This window comes from Orussus abietinus, unplaced genomic scaffold (genome assembly GCF_000612105.2).
Source record: "Orussus abietinus isolate OABI.00-Male unplaced genomic scaffold, Oabi_2.0 scaffold77, whole genome shotgun sequence".
Taxonomy (NCBI): domain Eukaryota; kingdom Metazoa; phylum Arthropoda; class Insecta; order Hymenoptera; family Orussidae; genus Orussus; species Orussus abietinus.
Genome location: NW_019394245.1, coordinates 115,512 through 138,144, shown reverse-complemented (window position 1 = coordinate 138,144; position 22,633 = coordinate 115,512). Strand labels below are relative to the sequence as shown.

Genomic DNA, 22,633 nt, shown 5'->3' with positions numbered 1-22,633 from the left:
TTTGTCAAAACGTCAAGTAATATGTGCCCGTAATTATGAAAGTGGTCTAAGTCATATATTTTTTGTTTCGAAATTACATTGAATTAATTTAGTTTGAAATAATGTGGCGTGAAATAACTGATAAACTCATTTTTTTTCAATTTTGACGTAGACCACTTTCATAATTATGGGCACATGTATGCGAGCAAGATGGATGGTAAAAAACTGTATAGACCCTTTGTAGTTTATTCCCAAAAAGTCGGGAAAAAAACGGTCTTCTAGATTAAAAAACCCCTTTAAAAATGCCCCCTGTACGTGCCTTACCCACCCTAACCACCCTTCACGAGCTCTACATGAATCTCTGCAGGTCACACGCTATATTCATCATCTTTACTAATTACTTTTACATTTACATCTAATTTATGCAACGTTATACGCAAGACCTATGCAGTCTACCCGCCCACCTTGGAGTCTTAGAGAATTCCAGGTCGCACAATGGCGACATAACTTGGCGGCTGCCGGCATTGTTCCCGAGTAGGAGGTTTACCCGCGGTGCTTGAAAATCGCTCGCTCCCCAGAGGCCTCGAGAGAGAGGGAGCGAAGGGGCCCGGCCCGGGAGAGACAGAGAAGAGGGTCCTCGCGGGATTTCTTCGGAGAAAGACCACGGGGCGAACCTCGCCGTCACTCGGGCATTCCTCGTCGGGCTCTTCCGGGTGCTCCTCGAGAGGCCCGAGGTCTCCGAACCTGGACCACCTGACCCATCTCCGTTCACCTCGTCTCTTTGGTCCGCTCGCCCGTTCGGAGAGCTACCTGATCTTTTTTACCCGGCACGTCCCTCCGGCGAGAAAACCCTTTGCAAAATTTCGCTGGCAGGGCTTATTTTATTCGCTCAGGGTCAGAGAGAACAAGAGCATTGGTCATGTGAGCTGCAAAATGAATAATCTCTGTAAGAATCCTTGTTCCAAGTACATATTGATAGCTACGGTTTCACTGTTTAAACATTTTTGCTAATTTTTGGCAAATCAAGTTGGTTTTAGAAATATTTACCGAGCATGAAAAGAAATCTACCCCGATATTTCTGCATCGGCTCTGACCTGAATATTTTTCCTAGGTGTGGTCTATTCCTATCGGCTTCGGCATGATAACGTGGAAATTAATTAATCTCCTTGGATAGCACTGGAGTACAAGTTGAAGTTTGCAAGAGACAATACGATTTCATGACAGCAAGTACATAATTACTCGTGAGACCCTTGTCACGCTATCTTTTTGAGAAATGGCAGTTAACGTATTAGTATATGATTTTCCTTTCTCATCTTCCTTGTCTTTCTAACGAGAAGAGGAGTTAGCCCCGTTTCTATAAGCCTTATTTTTTACCAGAAGAAAAATTCGGATTTTTTTGCAAAGTAAAGATGGAAATAAATAGACGCCGAAAACAGAGACACTATAAACTTAAACGGTCATTAACATTCTAGAATATAGTGGAGAGAAATCTGGGTCATTATTAATGTTACCGATTACTCCGCAACGACATCGTTTCCATTCAAAATATACTACCATCTGAATCGAAGGAACTCATTTTTGTTTCCGCAAATCAATTTTGAAGAACACTTTTTTCATATTTTTTTTTTTAAGAAACTTCTACGCGCTGTCTATTTTATTCGAAAATCTTTCTTTCTGGTTTCCTTGAAACCTCGGTTTCAGTCTATTTAGGTTGAAACGTACTTCTCCCTAGGACGGAAACTAGTTTCCGAGATATTCAACGGTAAAGTTGACCAATCACGTAACGGACTTAGAAACATCGGGCTCTTCCGGGTCTTCGACGGGAGACCAGAGGTCTTCGAACTGCAAACACCTGACCCCTGCCATTACTTTTCCTCGTTTGTTTAACGTTAGTTCGAATCAACGGATGTGTAGCGGGAAGTGTAATCTTCTCCACTAGTATCACAAATTGCCTTTCAGACCAATTTTATGTTTGGGCTTCGTGATCACGTCTCGAAAAATCACTGATATCCTTGCCGATACTACACATTTGAAATATTTCTTGATAACGTAAATATTTATTCATTATATACAATATATTTCAGAAATGTACATTTTTTGTACCTAATATGAAGAACAATCTCTACACATACATATATCTCTACGTAAATATTTATTCATTATATACAATATATTTCAGAATTTCACGTTTTTTGTACCTAATATGAAAAATAATCTCTTCTGTTCTAAATTTCTGCCAATTGCGCACAGCAGGGAATCGTTGACGATGAAAGGGACGATTCGATATTGCTTCGATTGATTCGTTGAGACAATAAGCTCGAATTGAAGATCTCGGCATAACCTTGAGCTTGATTTGTCGTTTCTGAGGATTGATCAATTATCGTCCAGTAACAATCAAGACCCAACTTCACCGAAAACTGCCGCTGCGTTTGAAGGTCTTAACGAAGTGCCTTTTAAGGACATAATTGTTGACCAAATGTTCTCGACAAAAGTTTCCGAAAGAACTCGCGAAATTTACGATGACATTCTTGTCCTCTTTTCCAGGATGAATATTGAATTGCGTTCTGCCTTATTTCTCAGATTTATATCGAATTTCTTCTAATAATGGAGATTATCTTGCGGTTCCAGTAGAGAGATTTTTCCTCTATCCGATATGAATAAGCGAGTGCACTGTAATTTAAGAAAAAAGAAAGTCGTCCACGTGTAATCCGCAACTCCTTCATAGATCGCTACGAGAACCACTCGCGTGAAAATCTTTGAGAGATCCTTAATTAACTCGAGATGAATATTTGCAAGGATTCGATGGGCTCGGTTCGCGGTTTGAATTTGTTATAATAATCAAGGGGTATTCCCAGAGAAACCGAAATTTCTCCCCTCGTTCGTAGCACTAATTTCGCATTGTCAAAGCGTAACAATAAGCGATGCACGATACTACGAAAGCCGGGTAGAAAACTGTACCAACAATCGCCCGGCCATCGAAATAAAAGCACGCCGTCCTTCCTGCTCGTACTGCTCCACCGCTAATTAAATTATGTTTGCTAATTATCTCGCGAATGCAAAGTCGCCGACACGGACGACCAACCACGGCCAAGGAATCAGGAAGCGCAAACCACAGTTATCGACCCCTGGAGCTCTGGCCGAGGTGAAAATTAAACTCCCAGCCGTATGAAAGTTTCAAGCTTGGCTGGAAATTGCGCAGAACCGTATGAACAAATTAGTCGATTGGCCAGTCCCAAGACACACTCCGACGCGACGAGGGTCTTTGCAAAGGAGGAAACATAAATCGCTAAAGAACGTTTTTTCGGATTTTTCTCTTGTCCTTTAAATATAACTATACGGATAAATCAATGTGTACGGAAAATATCGGGATAATATTCGCAAAGCATTTTTCGTTTTTTGTAAATATTTTGTTCAAAATGTAAATCATATTCTATGGTGAAGAAAGAAAAATCTCATTGACAATTCGAATAATTCTATACAATCTTCCTAAGGGAAAATCTGATATTCAAAACAACTTGCGCTAACCCTCGGTGCTGAAATTCACGTTTTTACCCAGGCACCGCGGAACGTGGAATATCTGTAAATTAATCGTATATAAATGTTGATTGAACGTATGTAAGATATTCATAGATATCTATTTTAGATACACTCAAAGGCTACATGTCCGGATATGGTATATATATCGTGGATATCTACAATAGATGGTCTACAGATATCCATATGTATTTGTAAACAAAATTAAATACATAAAACTTTTTGAGCAGAGTCTGTTTGAAAACTTGTGCAGTACAACTGTGCAGACAAATCCTGCTGTTTTTAACACAGAAACATCTTTTGTGCAATTGTTGGGATTTGATTTCGGGACTCACGGGTAGGAAGCAGGAACGCTAACCATGATGCTACCAAAGAAATAAATAATAAACCGTATGAACAAATTAGTCGATTGATCAGTATGACACACTCCGACGCGACAAGTGTCTTTGCAAATTTAACTTTAAGAGGTTCATAACTATTGACACGGTGAAAATTCCCACTTTCTGACGAGTACAGGAAAAAATTAAACACATGTCAATACAGTTTGAGCGGATTGTTAACCGTACTTTTAGGTACATATTATCATTTTATATTAAAAACTTTTGAAAGTTTAAAACCATTTCCTAAATAACTTAATTTTTTATGCTTTGTCGTAGGATACCTCAAAAAGTTTTGGTTCCCCATTGTTCATATTTTACACACGTTTTCATAAAATATGTGATAGAATAGGTGAATATATGAATTTTACAACTTTCTCCTCCCGCTGAGGAGGGATCGGATCTTGTATTTACATTTGGAATCCATAGAAGGACCGAATTCATATTTTCTAGAATTCCAATTCGTTTCCGAATAGTTGCATTTTATGGAAATTTGAGAATGATCGGATATCAAGTGAAATTGAAAAACCATGGATTGAAATAGAAGTTTATATTTTGCAAAGATTAGTTTCATTTCATTATTGAATTATGTAGAAATCAGTACAAATGCACAAACGCAAACGATTTGACTCATAGTGTATTATCTACGGAATTTAAACAATGGATGCAATCGATTCGTATATAAAGTTTTTAAAATAGAGTTATTTAAAAAAACACCAACGCTAATTGACTTTTGGATCAATTTACAATGACAAACCCGAAACGTGCAATTAACCGATGGAGTGCCCCAAGTTATTGCAAAAATGTAACTGCGAAAGTGCGAAACGGCACGATCACGCTTCTTTCAATTACTGCTACAAAATGCCGGTGGATAAATTACGAATAAAGCTACTTAACAACGAAATTGATTCTATAGATAATTTTTATTCAATTTGTAGCGGCATTTTAAATATGAATTATAATCACATAATTTAATAAATAGGTTCTCAAGGTTGTTTAAAGTCAACTCTTTTTCGATAGAGCTAGGGGTAGTTTATTTCTATCCATATAATACGACATCTACTCCGTCATATATAAAGAGAAAATTGATAAGATTTTAGAGGAGTTGAATCTAGGGGAATATGGATTCATGATGCACTATAAGGTTCACGTATCGAACAGGGTTTGTGGTATAGTCTGCTGGCCTCGTAACGACCAACTTGGTGAATCATTATGGGAGTGTACACCGCACGTTATATAGTGTCACGTCCGGTTCGCCACCTTCGTGGTTAAGGCTCGTTTGACCAGCCATGCTTTCCCTCTCCTTTCTTCTCATTAGTAGATTAGGATGAAAGGTCTGGAGCGTGTTAAAGCGATGAAAAATCTATTTTTTTACAAAGAGAGGTTATCGACATCTTAATTTCCCATTACGTTTCGAAATAAGTACAATCAACCGCCTTTGAACAAAATTGAAGAAAATTCTATAAGCAAGTATATTTCCTATTCCTGATGATCACGCAATAAAAGAGCGAAAGAAGATAACGTTATTATTCACATTGCCTATCATTGAATTAGTATGAACTATTGTATTTCCATTAAATGGCTGTATCCTTAAGAAGAAAATGCTCCTCTTGATCTAGCTAGGCAATTGTCAATAAATTACCCCGTTTCTTGAATGACCTTTGCAGAACAATAAAAAAGAGTAAAAATATCAATAAGCTCAACCGGTAAGATATGAATTCGAAACTCTCTTAACCACGTCGGGAACTCCATCTCATCTTTCAACCGTGATAAATTCGACATCGGGAACGACGTTTGTATCCCGATGCGGAAAAATGGCGAGGTTCGGAAAATGACAGAGTGGCCGAGAAGGCATTTCCGGAAGTTTGGGCCGCTGCCAAAGAGATTTCCGGTCGACGATGCGATACGGACGAGAGTAACGATAATGCCCTTTTTTCTTTCCCTGGTCGGGCTCTATTTCGGAATAATGCCAAGTCGTTCGATCCAGTACTTGTGCTGAAATTAAAGTAGGTACATATGCTCGAGATAGAGATACGTGAAAATATATTCTCACCAGCGATGCTTGTTTGTCATTTCTTAACTCTTTCTTGAGTATTTATAAAAAGGACGTATGAGCCGGACGTCTGGACTTTTCCTATTCTGAGGGAAAATTTAATTAATTAGGTAAACGCAATGCTTTATTTAGGAACTTTTTCACTTATTTTTCTGGTAAATTCGTAGAGACCGGGTTTTGTGAACGCATGACATTGTACCGTTAATTTTAACATGTCTCCAAATGTTGATACATGAATAATCTGGGAATTTGTTATGACGAGTTATTGACAATATTAATCTCAACATATAAAATCCTGTTCGACTCGCTGACTTAGAGATAATTAACGCCCAAGCTTCTCTTTCCTAATAAACAGAAAGTAGTGGAATTCAGGATTTATATTGGTAAATTTAGTGGAAATAGAATAGTAGGTGGAAAAATAAAACGTTCATTCACCCACGGTTTTTTCTCAACGTTAAATAGACATTTATAAGAAACGTTTATCCCTAACCGAGAAGAAACGTGTACTTTAACGTTATTTGAACGTACAGTAAACAATTATGGACGATTATTTTACGTCCGGACTACGTTTAAACGACGTTCATGGTACACGACTATTCCACAACTTGAGCTAACTGGAATTTCATTGGTTTACTACAGATTTAAACCGATAGTGTAAACCAATTAAACTCCGATTAACTCAAGTTGTTCAACCGGGCCTAAAATGACAGTACAATGAACGTAGAATAGATGTTATATCAACGTTGAATTTGCTATGGAAAGGGCGGACATTAGAATGTATAAAACACGTTTTTTGCAATACACTTTATACGCTTACAATCAATGATTTTACACCATTTCTCAATCACTTAATTGGGTTAAGACATGAGCATCCACTAAGAAGGGATTTTTCAAAATTCGACCTCTAAGAGAGTGAAAATAGTGTCGAAACTTTAGGCTTGTTAAAAAACTATTAGATCTAGAAACACAGAATCTGGCATAATTATTCTTTGTGGAAATCTGTTCGACACGTGTATGACGAAATTTCGATTTTCTCTTTTTGAAGGGGTAAAACGGCAATGCATCATCACGAAATATGAATATTCAGTTAATAACATTAATAACTCATCGTCAGAGAATATTCCCAAGACACAACACCCTGGTTAACAGGTTAATATAACTCAGTAACACACATATTGCCATGAACTATATTTGACCCTTGTATCAGATACATTATCAATGACTAAAACATTAATATTTATTTCTTTTACGAATGGTTGCATTAATCTCAGTAGGAGCACCAATGCCGAAGAAGGTTTAAGTAATTTTTATCACGACATTCGGTGACATAAAACATGTAATTTCCGGTGTGGTTGCACATAACAAGCAGGATGGACGGGAGAAGTTCGAGAGCCTACCTTTCTCCCTACATTCGTCCTTGTTCCTCGTACAAATGGGAGAATTAATCTTAATGGAAACTGCAGGGCGAAAAGGAACTTCGTTCAGGAAGTTCTTTTTCACCGTATCGGACGGCAAGATTTAGACGTCATTTCCTGTTTGCAACGTACGGACGAATGAGAATTCCCATTTATCCCTGTTGCAGGTGCACGGTCGTGCTCTTCAATCCACGGAAGAACAACCAAGCCCACGTGCTGAACGCATGTCGGAAAACGGTGACGTCGCTCGCCCTGGCTGGAGATGGCAGGTTGCTGGCAACCGGCGAATGCGGACACATGCCCAATGTCCGCGTCTGGGACATCTCCGACCCGAACAATGCCGTGCAAATTGCCGAGTTTCCCGGCCACAAGTACGGCATCAATTGCGTCGTAAGTACCCATCGTCGGTTTTATATCATATATCTCTATTTGGAACGCGTACATTTACATATGCACGGGCAATGGTGAACGAGAAAGAAAAGAAAAAAAAAATGCGCTCTGGGACAGGTGATCGATGATCAGCTGATATTTACAAAGAGTGGATAATGATTGACAATCAGCTGTTAATCACGTGGAGTTGAGTAAAATTTACCCAGATGTGCACTCAGCTTGAATGTTATAGATGTTTTCGGTTTTTTTAATGTGAACAATTGTTTAAGGTGAAGTGAAACCCCCTTCAAATCAGTCGATTCGAATACAACACTTTTTTTTTAAAGGTATTAGACCAAATTGTCCTGACACATTTAAAATTTGGATTTTTAGACAACATTTTTTAACTTAGCCCAGACCAGAACCAAAATGGCGTCGAGCTCTCATATTTCGATCAATGTAAAATTATCGAAGGCTCTGATATGAGAAACGAAAGGGTCGGGACAATTTGACGACAATTTAGAACACTCTGGTAATTGATAAACTAGCATTTTAACGGGATAAAGGCAAAGAAAGTGTTGTATGCGCTTCTATGCTAAAACGATGGGTTTCCTCGACGTGTTTCACTTCACCTTAATTCTGTTCATTTGTTTTTTCACCTTTTTCCATTTTTTAAGGATGTAGTCTCTGGACATAAAAGTTGTGGTCTTTGAAAGAACATGTTGATTGAGATTGATCCATATTTAGAGAGTTACTCCTTTGATCTTACAATTGGATAAAGTATCAAGAAACATCCCTTCGTTAATATTCAATCTTAGGGTGATAGTACATACTAAAGGAGTTTAATTGACGACGACGTGTTCTGCCGTCCGTTACCGTGACAATCTGTAAATTGTTCCGCTCATCAATTAGTCTCCGAATCCTAAACTTCTCTGTACTTTGAAAATGTCATGCCCAAATTTATATGCAACATTTCTAGCATATTTTGTGCTCCATTGAATAGCCAGCGTTCTTAAATCTCGGGAGAGTATCCTTTAGGAGGATTGATATAAATCTAGATGAAAGAACTTTGGATAGTACCTTTTGGGTAGACTGAATTGAAACATATATAAAGGACACGGTGACACAAATGAGGATATATCTAAATGTCTTTTCCTTACACGTGCCCACGCATGACGTGTCGCACAGATGCTCGAAGGTTCTTTTAACTTGCAAAACCTCCTGGCTAGTAAATTTCTTAGAATTGTAAACATCGAGGCGTTCTTGAGTACAGAACCTCCAAGTACGCTTTCTCGTGCCGCCAGGAGAGATAGAGGTTTTTCTACTTTCCGTTTTGATCCGATATTCGGTTAAGGCTACTGGACATTCAGGTACCTACATTTAAGGTCGGCGTTTCAAGAACCACTCGGTCGTTGGGTAATTGAATTCCACGTTCCTCTTAGAATTCTACGGAGCTTCTATCGATAAGACGTGCACCAACCGCAACGTAAGTCCCTCCAACCGTCTCTCTGAATATCTAATTACTAATCCGATCATGGCAAGAAGTGCCTCGCCCCTGCAGACACTTTCGGATGAAGCATTCAGACCTACCGACGGAAGATGAGGTCGTCCTAAAATCCCCCTTCTGCTTCCTCGGCCTCCTTGAAAATGATCGATTATGTTACTTACCTAATTCGTCTCTTGATCAATCAATGGGTGCAAGAAATTTCAATTTTATTAGTTCGGAAAGTTATCGAAACTCGGACTTCCAGCATATCGGAGGATTAACCGGTCGACAATTTTCTAAGGAATCTTGGAACTTCGAAATGGAATATTTTACTCGCAAAACCCTAGGAAGCTGATGGAATGAATTTCTGGAAAATTGGATGGTTGAATGGGTTACGGAGCCGGGAAGGGTTTAAGAAGAGCTGATCGAACTCCTCCGTAGAAGTTTTTCCTATCGAAGTTATTGCTATCTAGTTCTCTCATAGAAAATATAGATGTGCTTCGATCGTTGTCCGATATTTTCGTTAAATGGAGACTTCCGATCAATAAATAAAATTTCTTAGATTTTATATCGAAGTTATTACTCTCTTGTTCTCTCATAGAAAATATAGATGTACTTCGATCGTTGTATGATATTTTCGTTCAATGGAGACTTACGATCAATAAATATATAATAATTTCTTAGATTTTATATCGAAGTTATTGCTCTCTAGTTCTATTATAGAAAATATAGATGTGCTTCGATCGTTGTCCGATATTTTCGTTAAATGGAGACTTCCGATCAATAAATAAAATTTCTTAGATTTTATATCGGTTATTACTCTCTTGTTCTCTCATAGAAAATATAGATGTACTTCGATCGTTGTACGATATTTTCGTTAAATGGAGACTTCCGATGAATAAATAAAATTTCTTAGATTTTATAGAACGTCTTTAAATCGTGGAATGGGACGCTTTATTCGCAAAATTCTAAAAAGCAAAAGACGAGCCTATGAAAATTAATTTCTCAAAAGTTGATCCGTTTTACGGGTTACTAGGCCAGGTAAGTATGCTTTGCTCCTTAGAACAACGTGCACCCTACATATTTCTCTGTTAATAACCTAAATATTACCCCACGTGGTACATATAAACTCTTAGACTTCGACAAACGATAAAAGGATTGATTCGTGACACGAGTACGTTTCGGCGAATCATCCCGAATCGGCAACAAGGAGAGAATTACTTTTATTATCATTCTATCGTTGTTAAACGATCGGACCGAGAGCTTTAAGTCAAAGGAAACGATACGATCTGACAATGATGGAGTGTCGGGACTTTTCATTTCAGGCCTTCTCGCCGAGCAACAAGTACGTCGTGTCTGTCGGTTCCCAGCACGACATGATCGTCAACGTCTGGGACTGGAGGAACAACGTAAAGGTTGCCTCGAACAAAGTGTCCAGCAAAGTAAAAGCGGTGTCCTTTGCAGAAAATGGCAACTATTTCGTAACCGTTGGCAATAGACACGTCAAGTTTTGGTACCTGGAGTACTCCCGAAGCGCCAAGGTGAGATTTTTATTATTTTTTTCTTCAATTCTTTCCGGAGTGAGATTTCGGGTATACATGTTACCGTGAATGACCGAAATTGGAGAATGTCGACTTTCACCGGTGAATGTCAACAGATACCAAATACGTCGGTGAAAGAATATTTCATTACATTGTTGTACATTCGGACCCTCTCCAGTGTGTGTCGACAATCACAGATATTAGTGCATGGTGAATGTCAACATTTAACGGTGTAAGTCAGAAATAAGGGTATTTAGCAAATATTTCGGACATACACTAAGCGACTATGTGAATGTTGACATTCACCAGTGAAAGTCGACATTCTCTAGATTTCGGTGTTTCACTGGAACATACACAACACACGATCAGCCTGCGCAATCCTGAGACGCATCGAGATGCATTGGGATGCATTGAGATGCATCGGGATGCACAGTGACCCGTGGGAGTCACAAAAGACGCGATTTCCTTACGAAACTTCGTTTGCTTTCGCAGTACAAGGAACCAGTGCCTTTAATGGGACGATCTGCCATATTAGGAGAGCAAAGAAACAATGACTTCGTCGACGTGGCCTGCGGTAGGGGCGAGATGGCAGATTCGACGTACGCTATCACCAAAACCGGCCTCTTGTGCGAGTTCAACAACAGGAGGCTCTTGGATAAATGGGTTGAACTCAGAGTAAGTCTTCTTTGAGGTCAAAATAATTTGGGTCTTCCTTGAAACGTTGTACACCATTTTTGTGACGAATGAAGAGTACACGTTTGAGGGAATTGTTAGGAATTAAGTAATTCATTTTTATTCATTACCTCGATTACAAGAAGGTTATTAAATGTACACTTAAGGTTTGCAAGAGATCCGATCGTTCTTACTTTTAATGGAATAGATTTATTTTATACTTGAATTTATTTTATTAACAATGTTTTTGTGTACCACTCCTTGCACTCCTCCGTTCAGTCTTCGGGCTCTGTGTCGTCCATGACTGCAACTCTTATTCAATTGCTATTTCAATACCCTATAGAATTACGATTTAACCTTGTCGCATTGAAGTAAGTAGGTAGCACTGAACAGCATTCGTCTTCTTTTCCAGACAACTAGTGCGAACTGTATGGCTGTCGGGGACAAGTACATTTTTATAGGATGTGCCGAAGGAATTGTACGGTGCTTTAGCCCGACCACTCTGCAATTTATTACCACGTTACCTAGAACGCATTACTTAGGCGTCGATGTAGCCCAGGGATTATCTATAAGGTAAAGTATCAGCCACGAGGCGTAATCACTTTTGAGGTTGGTCAGAGAGTAACCGTGCCGCGTCATAAATTATTCCGTCGTGCTATTAATTGTTCTTCAGATTGAAAATTCATATTAAGGAGATTAACAGGTTGTGCAACGTGGTTTAATTAAAGTGAGTTTATAAGGGAATTGAATTACGTAGGAAATATTGACTTATGGGGCGGATTTATTTGATATTTTAAGATGATATGAAAGGGTCATTTTATATATATAAAACGTCAAAATATGAAACTTTTCTCCAAACTGGTTGCACCGAATCGATGGAAACTTCAATATGTGATTATAGAGGCCCTAAGGAAGAACGTGGTGTTGAGCATGAAATTTCATTTTTAATCATTTTTTTCTTCTATTTAGCCCAGACTAAAACTAAGAATACATATTTTTCTTGAAAAATGAAATTTTATTAGCACCGCGTTCTTCTTTAGGACCTCCATAATCACGTGTTGAAGTTTCAACTGATTCAGTGCATCCAGTGTCGAGAAAAGTTTTATAACAATTTTGACATTTTATATATATAAAACGACCCTTTCATATCACCTTAATGCAAAAGAAATTCAGATTTTAGTAAAAAAAATGATGCCAATGAAAATCACTTTTTCATTACTCTTAAATAAAAATTCTCGTTAAGAATCCGTGCCATCGGTTCGAAAATAATCTACTCTAGTTTTTAAAACCACCTTAACTGCTTATCTCAGACTTACCGTTCTCCCGAATTCATATAGACCGTAAAAAAAGTAATTAGAAAGATTTCAACCTGCACGAGTTCGTCATTTTGACAAATTTTAAAGCCCTTCTTTATCTTAAATTCCCCATAAAACAAAATAGAACAGCCCTATAAGCAGATATTTCCTATACCTTTTCACTTTCATCTAAACTCACTTCGATTACGGCGCATTTAACAACTTACTAACCTCCTCAATGAATCTATTTTTACGAAGGATGAAGTATTATATTTGGTTTTTATTCCGGTTTCAGTCACATGTCTCAACATCCACCTAACGCAAGGTACCCGGACGCAATTGCGTTAGCCTTCGACGAGCGCAACAACAAGTTGACCTGCGTTTACAACGATCACAGTATTTACGTCTGGGACGTGAGAGATATCAGACGAGTCGGGAAATCTCATTCTTTCCTCTATCACTCGGCGTGCATTTGGGGGGTGGAGATGTATCCCACGGGACCCGATTCGATCAGCTCTATGCCTCCAGGCAGTTTCATTACTTGCTCCAGTGACGATACCATCCGAGTGTGGAATCTGGAGAAAGACGCGTCACTAAACGACACCATGTTCAAGAGAAACATTTACAGTAATGTACGTACATCTGTTATCGTAAATGAACCGCCTCGTTAAATGTTCATCCTCCTTTACTAATGGTTTATTTTGTTAAAATCAGACTTAACTTATCAGTAACATTTGACGTCTTCATTGGAGAAAATATTATGGCGGTCATAGCATACGTAAATGAACCGCCTTGTTAAATGTTCATCCTCCTTTATCAATGGTTTATCTTGTGAAAATTTGACTGAAGTTATCGGTAACATTTGACGCCTTCATTGGAGAAAATATTGTGGTGGTCATTGCATACGTAAATGAACCGCCTTGTTAAATGTTCATCCTCCTTTATCAATGGTTTATCTTGTGAAAATTTGACTGAAGTTATCGGTAACATTCGACGTCTTAATCTTAATGGCAGACATTTCCAATTCCTCTATTATATGTTTATATATTTATATATAAGAAGTTCTTCCTTCTACACGGGCCTTCGATAGCCCAGCGGTTACGCTCATCGCTCGTACCGCGTAGTCTCTCGGGTTCGAATCCCGCTCAGGAAAGATTTTTCGGTGTCTAAGGCAGGATCTGCCTGATAGCCTTACTGACGAGTCCACACAGGCAGACCCGCGACGAAACACAACGACAATGGGTACACATCTACACGCCTACTAACCCAAAGTTGGGGGGTCATGGAGAACCACGGCGTTGTCGGTTGGTTGGGTGTGACTTATGGGGCAGAGATAACGGGACCTGCGAGCTCTAGTAGCCCCCAGGTCTGCTCTGTATGTACCCGTAGGAAGCACCTGTTTACCGGCCCACACACGCGTGGCGAACTCCATGAGGTAACGAGCCCCAAGCGGGGCTCCCCTGGGATCGCGTCGAGGCCAATCGTCCAAACAGCCCAAAACTGGACGTTAAACGATAGCTGTTCGGCCTCTCTGCGGAGATCAGGTGCCATCATGGCGCCCTCCGCACGCGGTGGACCGTCCCGGATCAGCCTGCCGGAGTTGCGTCGGGCAGGCCCCGGGAGCAGGGTGGTGACTTCCCTGTCCCGTAAGGGCGGATACGTAGAACTTGTCATTCTACCCCTCCCACTTTCGGGTAGTAGGCGTGTAGGTGTGTACCCATTGTTGTTGTGTTTCGTCCCGGGTCTGCCTGTGTGGACTCGTCAGTAAGGCTATCACGCAAAAACCCTTCCTTAGACCCCGAAAAATCTCCTGAGCGGGATTCAAACCCGAGAGACTACGCGGTACAAACGGTGAGTGTTAACCGCTGGACTATCGAAGGCTCGTGTAGAAGGAAGAACTTCTAATATATATATATATATGCTATGACCGCCACAATATAGTATGGTCTATGAAATTTATATAGAGATGATTTTCATTTGTAATCCTTCTCATGAAATCGGATAGATTGAATTGATGTGTAAATAAAAGAATGGTGTATTTTATTAGGAAGGTTTGTGTACTGTAATAAACAGGGTGAATGGATAGATGAATCAAGGCGATAACGAGATGGTCCTCGTTGTTAGTTTTTTGTGGAGACAAATCATTCTATTCTTTAAGTACCGCTACGATTGTTATGAACGATTAATAATTGTAATGATTTTCTTCCGATACTTCAACAGGAACTGTTAAAAGTCTTGTACGTGGACCCGGAACTTACTTATCTGAAGGACTTGGACTTGGCGGCTGCCGGCTCGTCGGAAAAAAGTGATGCATCCTACGACGGGCGAAACGGTGTCAGGTCGATAAGAGTCAGTCCAGATGGGAAACAACTAGCATCTGGAGACAGGTAATGACTCTACATAAGACATAAAACGGTGTGTCGTATTTAGTCCGTTTGCTAAATTCTCAGAAATGTACGAATAGTTGCTAAATTAAGGAAAAACCTTTCTTCAGATCTGGGAACATCCGAATCCACGATGTATCATCGCTGGAAGAATTATGCCTTGTAGAAGCTCATGATGCAGAGGTTCTGTGCCTCGAGTACTCCAGGTTTTCGCGTTTTTCGACGGATTCGCCTAGGCTTTTAGCAAGTGCTTCCAGAGACCGGCTTATCCACGTATTCAGTGTCGATCAGGGCTACAATTTCCTGCAAACCCTCGACGACCATAGCTCGTCCATTACCGCGGTGCGATTCTTCAATCAAACGAATCAGCCTAATCAGATACAAATGGTCTCGTGTGGTGCAGACAAAAGTATTATCTTCAGGCAGCTGCAAGCGGTAAAGAACTGTCTGACTCTTTTCTGCATGTCATAAAGCTGCGATAAAGGCGTGTCAGTTGTTATTGATTTTCTTTTTTATTTAATCTGTACTAGACCCCAGGTGGTTTTCCGCAATTCGCCAGAGGTCACAATGCTCAAGGCAAAACGACGTTATATGATATGGAGGTTGATTCGGGGCAAAAGCACGTTTTGACTGCCTGCCAAGATAGGAACATCAGGGTATATAATGTAACCACGGGCAAACACAGCAAGACGTTCAAAGGCTCGGTAGGCGAGGATGGGTCGCTCATTAAAGTTGTATTGGGTAAGTTGGATACATGTTAGAGGATCGCTGAATGCACAGGAACGTTACCCAGACTGCTGGCTTTGACCTGAAAATACGCGTGCTTTGCAGTTTTCAATAGGTCCACTCTGGCCTTCAATTAACCTCCTTAGCCTTGACTTTTCTGATCCTAAGAAGCTGATCTTAAAGCTAAAACTGGAATGGATGTTAAACTTGCGCTAATACTTTAATAACGAGTGACGAGAAATTATTCCCTATTGGGTATTTCCTATCCAGCAATAGTGTCTGATCTGTAATAAATTAAATAATACTAACCTGGTTAATATAGAAAAAACGTGATTTATTTCAGATGCATCTGGGATCTACGTAGCTACCTCATGTACGGACAAGACATTATGTGTCTACGATTACTACAGTGGCGAGTGCATGGCCACGATGTTAGGCCATTCGGAATTGGTAACAGGTCTTCGGTTTAGTCCAGACTGCCGTCATTTGGTATCGGCAAGTGGAGATGGATGTGTATTTGTTTGGCGCGTACCACACGATATGGTGGTCACTATGCAAGCAAGACTCGCGCAACAAGCCATGCGCGCCGGCAAGTAAGCACGTCCACCTTGAAAATTAAATATTGCAATAACTCCCAGAAACGTATGTAAAAAACGCCCTTCGTTATTTATCAGGAGACCACCTCAGGTCAACGGCACCGCAGTTAGCGTTCAGTTGGAGAACGAGACTTTTGGCTCGCCTCCTCCAGACTTCCTCGATCCAAATATCACCCCTGCGACCCAGGGGGTTGGCATCGACTATCGATTCAGTGTTGGTCAATTACCTCTGTGGGCGAAGAAACAAATTACCACTGCTACCGCAACCGAAGAGAGTTCTACTACCATTACCACCACGGTTCGGCCCATGAGCGTAGATCTGCCAAAAGGACGATGGGCCCAACGAGTGCAACAGGGTGACGCGATTACTGTCAAATCGGTATATGACAGCGACGAGGTCATCCCTTTCCCACCACCTCGTGGAGGATTGGATTCAGATGGTGGAGTCGGAGGTGGAGGTTCCAAAGACAGCTCCATTGACAGCGGCACAGAGACTAAGTGCAGCAGTGATTATCGTCGAGACGCGATTATCATCAAAAGGGTTAGTGTCTCGTTTTAAATTCCCTGAAACGTGTTGTATCGATATTTATCACGGATGTATTATATCGTTGATTATTTCCGTACTATTTGTTATTTTATTGAATTATTTGTTGTCAAAGACATTCTCTTAATAAGTAAAGTTAACGCTATGTACGTGTAAGAATGTACATTAATAAAGCAAATTTTTTGTATTATCATGTAAAAAGGGGAAGCCGGCAGTGTACATCCTCCTGGATATGCGACTACACTTATTCTGTTAAACTAACTTGAAATTCGAATCGTACATTGAATCAGAGAAAGCATTGTCTCTTACATAAATATTAATATAATACTTGCATTAACGTCATGGCTGATGTTCTTTTCCATACCAGGGTCCAGGGTTTCGCATACAATGACTCGCGAATTTTAACTTTAAAGAATCTGAATTAACGATCGCCGATGATTCATTGATCCGATTTATAATTCATTAACTGTGAATTCTCAGCCATTGCGGACAAATTCAGTAAAACACTAACGTTAACGTACACTTTTTTAGGAGGAGGATGAGACCGTTTTTCAACCATGTGCAGATAGTTACAGGGAACTCGTTGAAGAGACGAAGCAGGTACTAACTACCTTTAACAATCATAATATTAATCATCATTGCGATAATAATGTATGCTTTTATTGCACGTGCAGGAACCGATAATCTTTTGTACGTAGAAACGTTTGCAAAGCTATTATAATTTGAGTAAAAAATTTCTTTATAAACACGGCACCATCGCAAACTTGTGATAATTCGGGCAAAACTTATTCAATTGCTTTAGCCTGCTTTTGTTTCTAAATTCTATTTATTTCCAAGATTAGCATTTTTGTTTGTCATGCAATTATGTCACTCGATCATTTAGGTGCCGGATGGTAATGTGACGTTAACTAGAGGTAGCAATACCTCCGAATTCACGCGTCACTCGCGGAGTCGTCACCACACCGACGATAGCAGTCTGGGCAGCTTCAAATTTGAGGTAGCTACCTTAACCCTGCTATCAAAATATCCGTACATTCTTTTATTCTTTTAATTTTGTTTCATAACCTGCCAAGGCATAAGAATGTAACTCCTGAGATCTAAGAACTAATTGATGCTATCGTCGTATGAAATGGTCATCTTATAAAAATATACACACGACTTGAGAAACGTACCATCTCCATATCTTTTACATTTGCATACTTTTATATTTCAGTAATTTACGTATTTTAATAAAAAGAAATTAATACATTTTTTATTTCCAGCATCTAGTTTATCACGTTTGCAGAATTTTAATTCTTTCCATTAACAGTAGTTCAGGTTTTAAGTGTTACCCTTGCGTTTCCTAAATTTCTGAAGACTTACAATTTACATATATCTTTAGAATTTCTTTATCCTGGCAAATTATTAACCTTCACTTTCAAGAGGTGATGATTCATTTACAGTATCGCAATGACATTTCATTATGTAAAATTAGGTACATTTAAGTCAGGCATTGTACAAATTCACAAACTCGACCTCATGCCATTCTTTTCTTCATCCATATTCTATCAGGACCACGAAAGCACAGAACATGATGGAGATGTAGAAGATTACTCCGAAGGAGAAAATGGTACGACTGGTTCGGAAAAGTCACATCATCGTCTCATGTATTACCCTCCACCAGATGACACCGTATCCAATCAATTTACTGTCAACGCTATGGACGTTGAAGAACTTCGGAGGTTTGTAATATTTTTACTGTATTTATTATCATTTGGCTGATAATTTATTAGAATTCATGTCAATTTAACAGTTGTTTTATTACATGAAAATATTCCATGCAATTTAGCTTTTTTTCTTGTTATTCGATGACATATTTTGTACGTAAAAAATCTGTAAATAAATTATGTTAACAGATCTCAGAAGCGGTCGAAAAAACCTAGAGCTACTGAAAGTGGTCGAACAAGTGAACTTACTGCATCCGGTAGCCAAGATGACTCGGACTCGGAAGGGGGAGCATCAACACCCAGTGCGGAACGAAATCCTCTATCGATGCTCTCCGAAGCCAGTTCGGAAGGCTTCGATCAGCTTACGAATCAAAGTCATCGTGAAAAATTCCTGAAGAATGCATTCGAGTCTTTGAGCGGAGCTGATGAGCCTACTAATCGTACCAAAACGACTAGCATCAGTTCTCAATTTCACGGAAGGTAATTGTTTAAGAGAAAATGAATTACCAAAGTGTGGTCAAAATACACATTTTTGTATGGTCTTTATCCTTTGTATTAACAGTTTAAGCAAAAGTAACAAGGGGCGGTATGAAGCATTCATATGAATATATATTTTTGTTGTATCACTTAATTTAATCAGTACGTGGAAAGACCGCGTTTATTTCAATTTCCTGTAACTCCAAGGATAATATTTAGGTGATTCAAATATACTACAATACTGTTGAATATTTTTGACAACTTTCTCTATATTGCTTTTAGATCCAACGGTGGAGGAGATACAGCACCGAAATTAAGAAATACAGCGGTGGTAAATGCAACTAAGCATGCAAGAGGTGACATTGATATAGCGAAAAAACGCGAAGAACTCCAAAGAAGGATAGAAGAAACTAGAAGAAAGCTACAAAGTGTAAGTACCTTTGCAATTGTTCGAATCTCTGCAAAATGTTGTGTTTAATGTTATAACAGTTGTAAGTTCATATATCACACGAGACTTTGTAATTCAATCGACAGGTGGGCTACAGGTCTTCACTAAAAAGCAGCCAAAGTATCTCTGATCTGAGCAGTCATATACCCGAGAAGCATCACCGTCAAAATAGACTCAACACAGGTAACAAACCCAGTCAGCCGAATCAATTTGCAAAACCGACTAACCCCTGCAAACCCATGCCACATCCAAAACCTACTCTTAAACCAAAACAGCTCGCTAACAATCTCCCAGGTGTGGGTAACGCTTTTTCCAAATTCGAAGTTCCAAACCAAAATCACTTACCCAAGAGTCTGACAACACCCTGCATAAATGAAAAGACAAAACCTGCTCTGGCTCGCCCGATAACGCTCACTTTGAAAAAAACTGAAAAGTATAAGCTGTCCTTAAATAAGGCTAATCAGTCGTTGCCCGAATCACCGGTTTGTGAAGAATTAAAAGCCCTGAAGGAACAGTGCAAAAAGAATGTCAGTCGATTCGCAAGGTTCGCCCAAAAAAGGAGATCCTGCAGCTACTTTATCGGATTGGACGACAACGAGGAGGAAATAGAAAACATTACCAAGTCGTTCGAAAGTCTACCGGTCATGAATGAACGGAACATTGAAAAATTAGGACAAATGTCCGACGAAGAAGAGGAAGGAAACGGGAATTTTAGCGATGATTCCTTGGAAGGTGACTTTAAAAACCCCCCGCGAAGATGCGTTAGCGATTATCAGATTAACATTCGCATGGATAGTCAAACCGAGAACAAAAATTACCACAATTATCACAGTTTGCATAAAAAGATTGTAACGAGGTCTCAGGAAAGCATATTATCGGATGCATCCGTTGAGTCGTTTTCCAAGGGAAGTGCAGAGATTCTGGATTGTACTCATTACGAACACGATCGACATTCCAGTGCGAGTTTCTTTCTCTCCCGAAGAAAGATGCAAGCAGGCAGAAGCCAAGAGAGTATTCTGACCGACGAGTCCGATTATCAGATGTTCCCATTACAAGAGAATGCCGATCATCGAAGTACCGAAAGCGTATTGACCGATGACTCGGATTCTTTGGTCAAATCTGCGCCCCTAGAAATGTTATTTGACTCACATTATAAGCGAAAGAGGCAAAATTCCGAAACCTACAATGGTAATCCTAATAATGCAGTGGACAATAATACTCTTTCGCACGATCAAAGTTCCTCTGAGAATCCTGACATGGGCAGAGCGGTGTTCAGATCGAAATCCCTCCAAGACACCAGACTAAGCGAGGTAAAAAATTCAACTAATTACACGGAAGACGGAGCGCAACCTAAAACGCGGATTTATTACGAATTCAATTTCGAGGAGAAGCGCGATAATCGTCCCGAGGGTAACAGTGCCTCTAAATCGAATAATGCGTCGAGAAGCAATAGCCTGAAAGCACCTATAGAACCACAGTCGATGTTGATCTTGAACGACTTTGTCGCTCACAAGCCACCTAAACCGAAAAGAAATTCAGCTCGTACCCAAAGTATGAGGAACAGAGCTAGACCCGCGTGGAACAAATGCAACACGGATTCATCGTCTCAACAACCATCGAGCCTAAAACATATTTCAGCGACACATATGACCGGTCAAAACGAAATCGACATAGCCAGACCTGCAGAAGGAATGAGTAACACAAAAAAATTCGAAAGACTTGCCCAGTCTCAAAATTACCCTCCACAGGACACTGACGATCGAGACGCTCAAGAGAAATTTTTCAGTTTGCAAGTGGGTCGCCAGGACAAGCAAACTGGTTTGCAAAAGGAGGTAATTTATACCATAGAAGGAAATAAAAGCGACGATGGTGCCCGGATTCACGAAATAACTGCCGGACCACCCTCTTTTAGGGAAAGAGATCTGAATTGTTTCGATACGCAAATTCCTACCAAAGACACCTCCGAAACGTATGATTCTTTGGAACCAAACGTCACGATGTCCTCCGACGTACAAACGATAGAAACGCAGGCTCGTAATCAATTTACATTAAGAGACGAGCAATTTGATATTTCGGATGCGAGTGTTGACATACGAATAACACGCGCCATCGAGGGAACCGTCAAACTGCTGTCGAAGGAATTCGAAAACCTGGTACGAAGGGAACAGTATCTGATGAAAGGAAAGGACCTGCGACTGCTACACTGTCAAGAGTCCAACGAAAACTTCGCCAAATTAGAGGCCGAACGAGACATCAAATGCTCGGTGTTCAGACGAGAAATGAGAGGCCACTCTGGCGGGGAAGATAGCGATTGCGCCGATGTGTCGACAATGGACAAGTCTTTCATGGAAAGCGGCAGTTCGACCCCTGCATCAAGCTGCACGAATTCGCCTAAACGTTTATGGCCACCTGCCTCGAGGTGTCAGAGTCAGCTGAAGTGGACGAAAACATTGCCGACAATCAACCAGGCGATTCTTCCCTCGAAGCACCATTACGCAGGTACCTGAGAACTTAGGAAGACGATTTTGATAGATGTCACGTGGTCCGGTCTTGACGTACGAGATGCAGCTCGACGTCGGCGTTAGATTGTGGAAGAATGTGCTACGGGTCTTTTTTCCGTTAATAGGCCAAATAGCATTGGTAGTTGCAATTGCGATCCTTGGGATCTGTAGTTGACTGTCGGTGCACGTTATGCAAGCACCAATGCTTAGCCTGTACTTTATCATTCAGTATTTATATTCGTAAATGTTTCCATCGATGTACCAGAACATCAATAGACAACGTTGCACTGCTTGAGGTTACTCCAGCCGAGTACTTGTACATATTTATACATAGCTCGTTCGTATCTCATTTACGCTCTGATTTCAATACGACAGCGGTTACTTTTCAGTTTGATTTCCCCGAGAACGCTAGTTCTTCCGAGGTTTTTCGTTTGGCACGACATGGAACTTTCGGCATGTTCACGGACTCCTCGTGATCCCGGTAACTCCTTTGACTTCCCGATTTTTCCCTCCTCGATTATTTTAACTGT

The 22,633-nt window shown here is 40.1% G+C and overlaps 1 protein-coding gene across 6 annotated transcripts in view; it reads left to right on the top strand.

Annotated features, from left to right (window-relative positions):
* Positions 1-22,633, top strand: part of LOC105694680 (mitogen-activated protein kinase-binding protein 1) — a 175,556-nt gene that overhangs the window by 144,850 nt on the left and 8,073 nt on the right. For 2 of the 6 annotated variants that reach the window (XM_012415567.1, XM_012415564.1), the window contains exons 4-19: positions 7,526-7,748; positions 10,539-10,754; positions 11,247-11,429; positions 11,839-11,999; positions 13,017-13,353; positions 14,942-15,108; positions 15,216-15,540; positions 15,636-15,846; positions 16,175-16,424; positions 16,506-16,968; positions 17,503-17,571; positions 17,855-17,968; positions 18,523-18,692; positions 18,867-19,157; positions 19,437-19,584; positions 19,689-19,785. In XM_012415567.1, coding sequence (XP_012270990.1) covers positions 7,526-7,748; positions 10,539-10,754; positions 11,247-11,429; positions 11,839-11,999; positions 13,017-13,353; positions 14,942-15,108; positions 15,216-15,540; positions 15,636-15,846; positions 16,175-16,424; positions 16,506-16,968; positions 17,503-17,571; positions 17,855-17,968; positions 18,523-18,692; positions 18,867-19,157; positions 19,437-19,584; positions 19,689-19,785 — 3,425 coding nt within the window. Of the gene's footprint in view, positions 1-7,516; positions 7,749-10,538; positions 10,755-11,246; positions 11,430-11,838; positions 12,000-13,016; positions 13,354-14,941; positions 15,109-15,215; positions 15,541-15,635; positions 15,847-16,174; positions 16,425-16,505; positions 16,969-17,502; positions 17,572-17,854; positions 17,969-18,522; positions 18,693-18,866; positions 19,158-19,436; positions 19,585-19,688; positions 22,217-22,633 lie in introns of those variants that run through there. The other 4 variants (XM_023433106.1, XM_023433109.1, XM_023433113.1 and 1 more) reach the window with 3 other exon arrangements.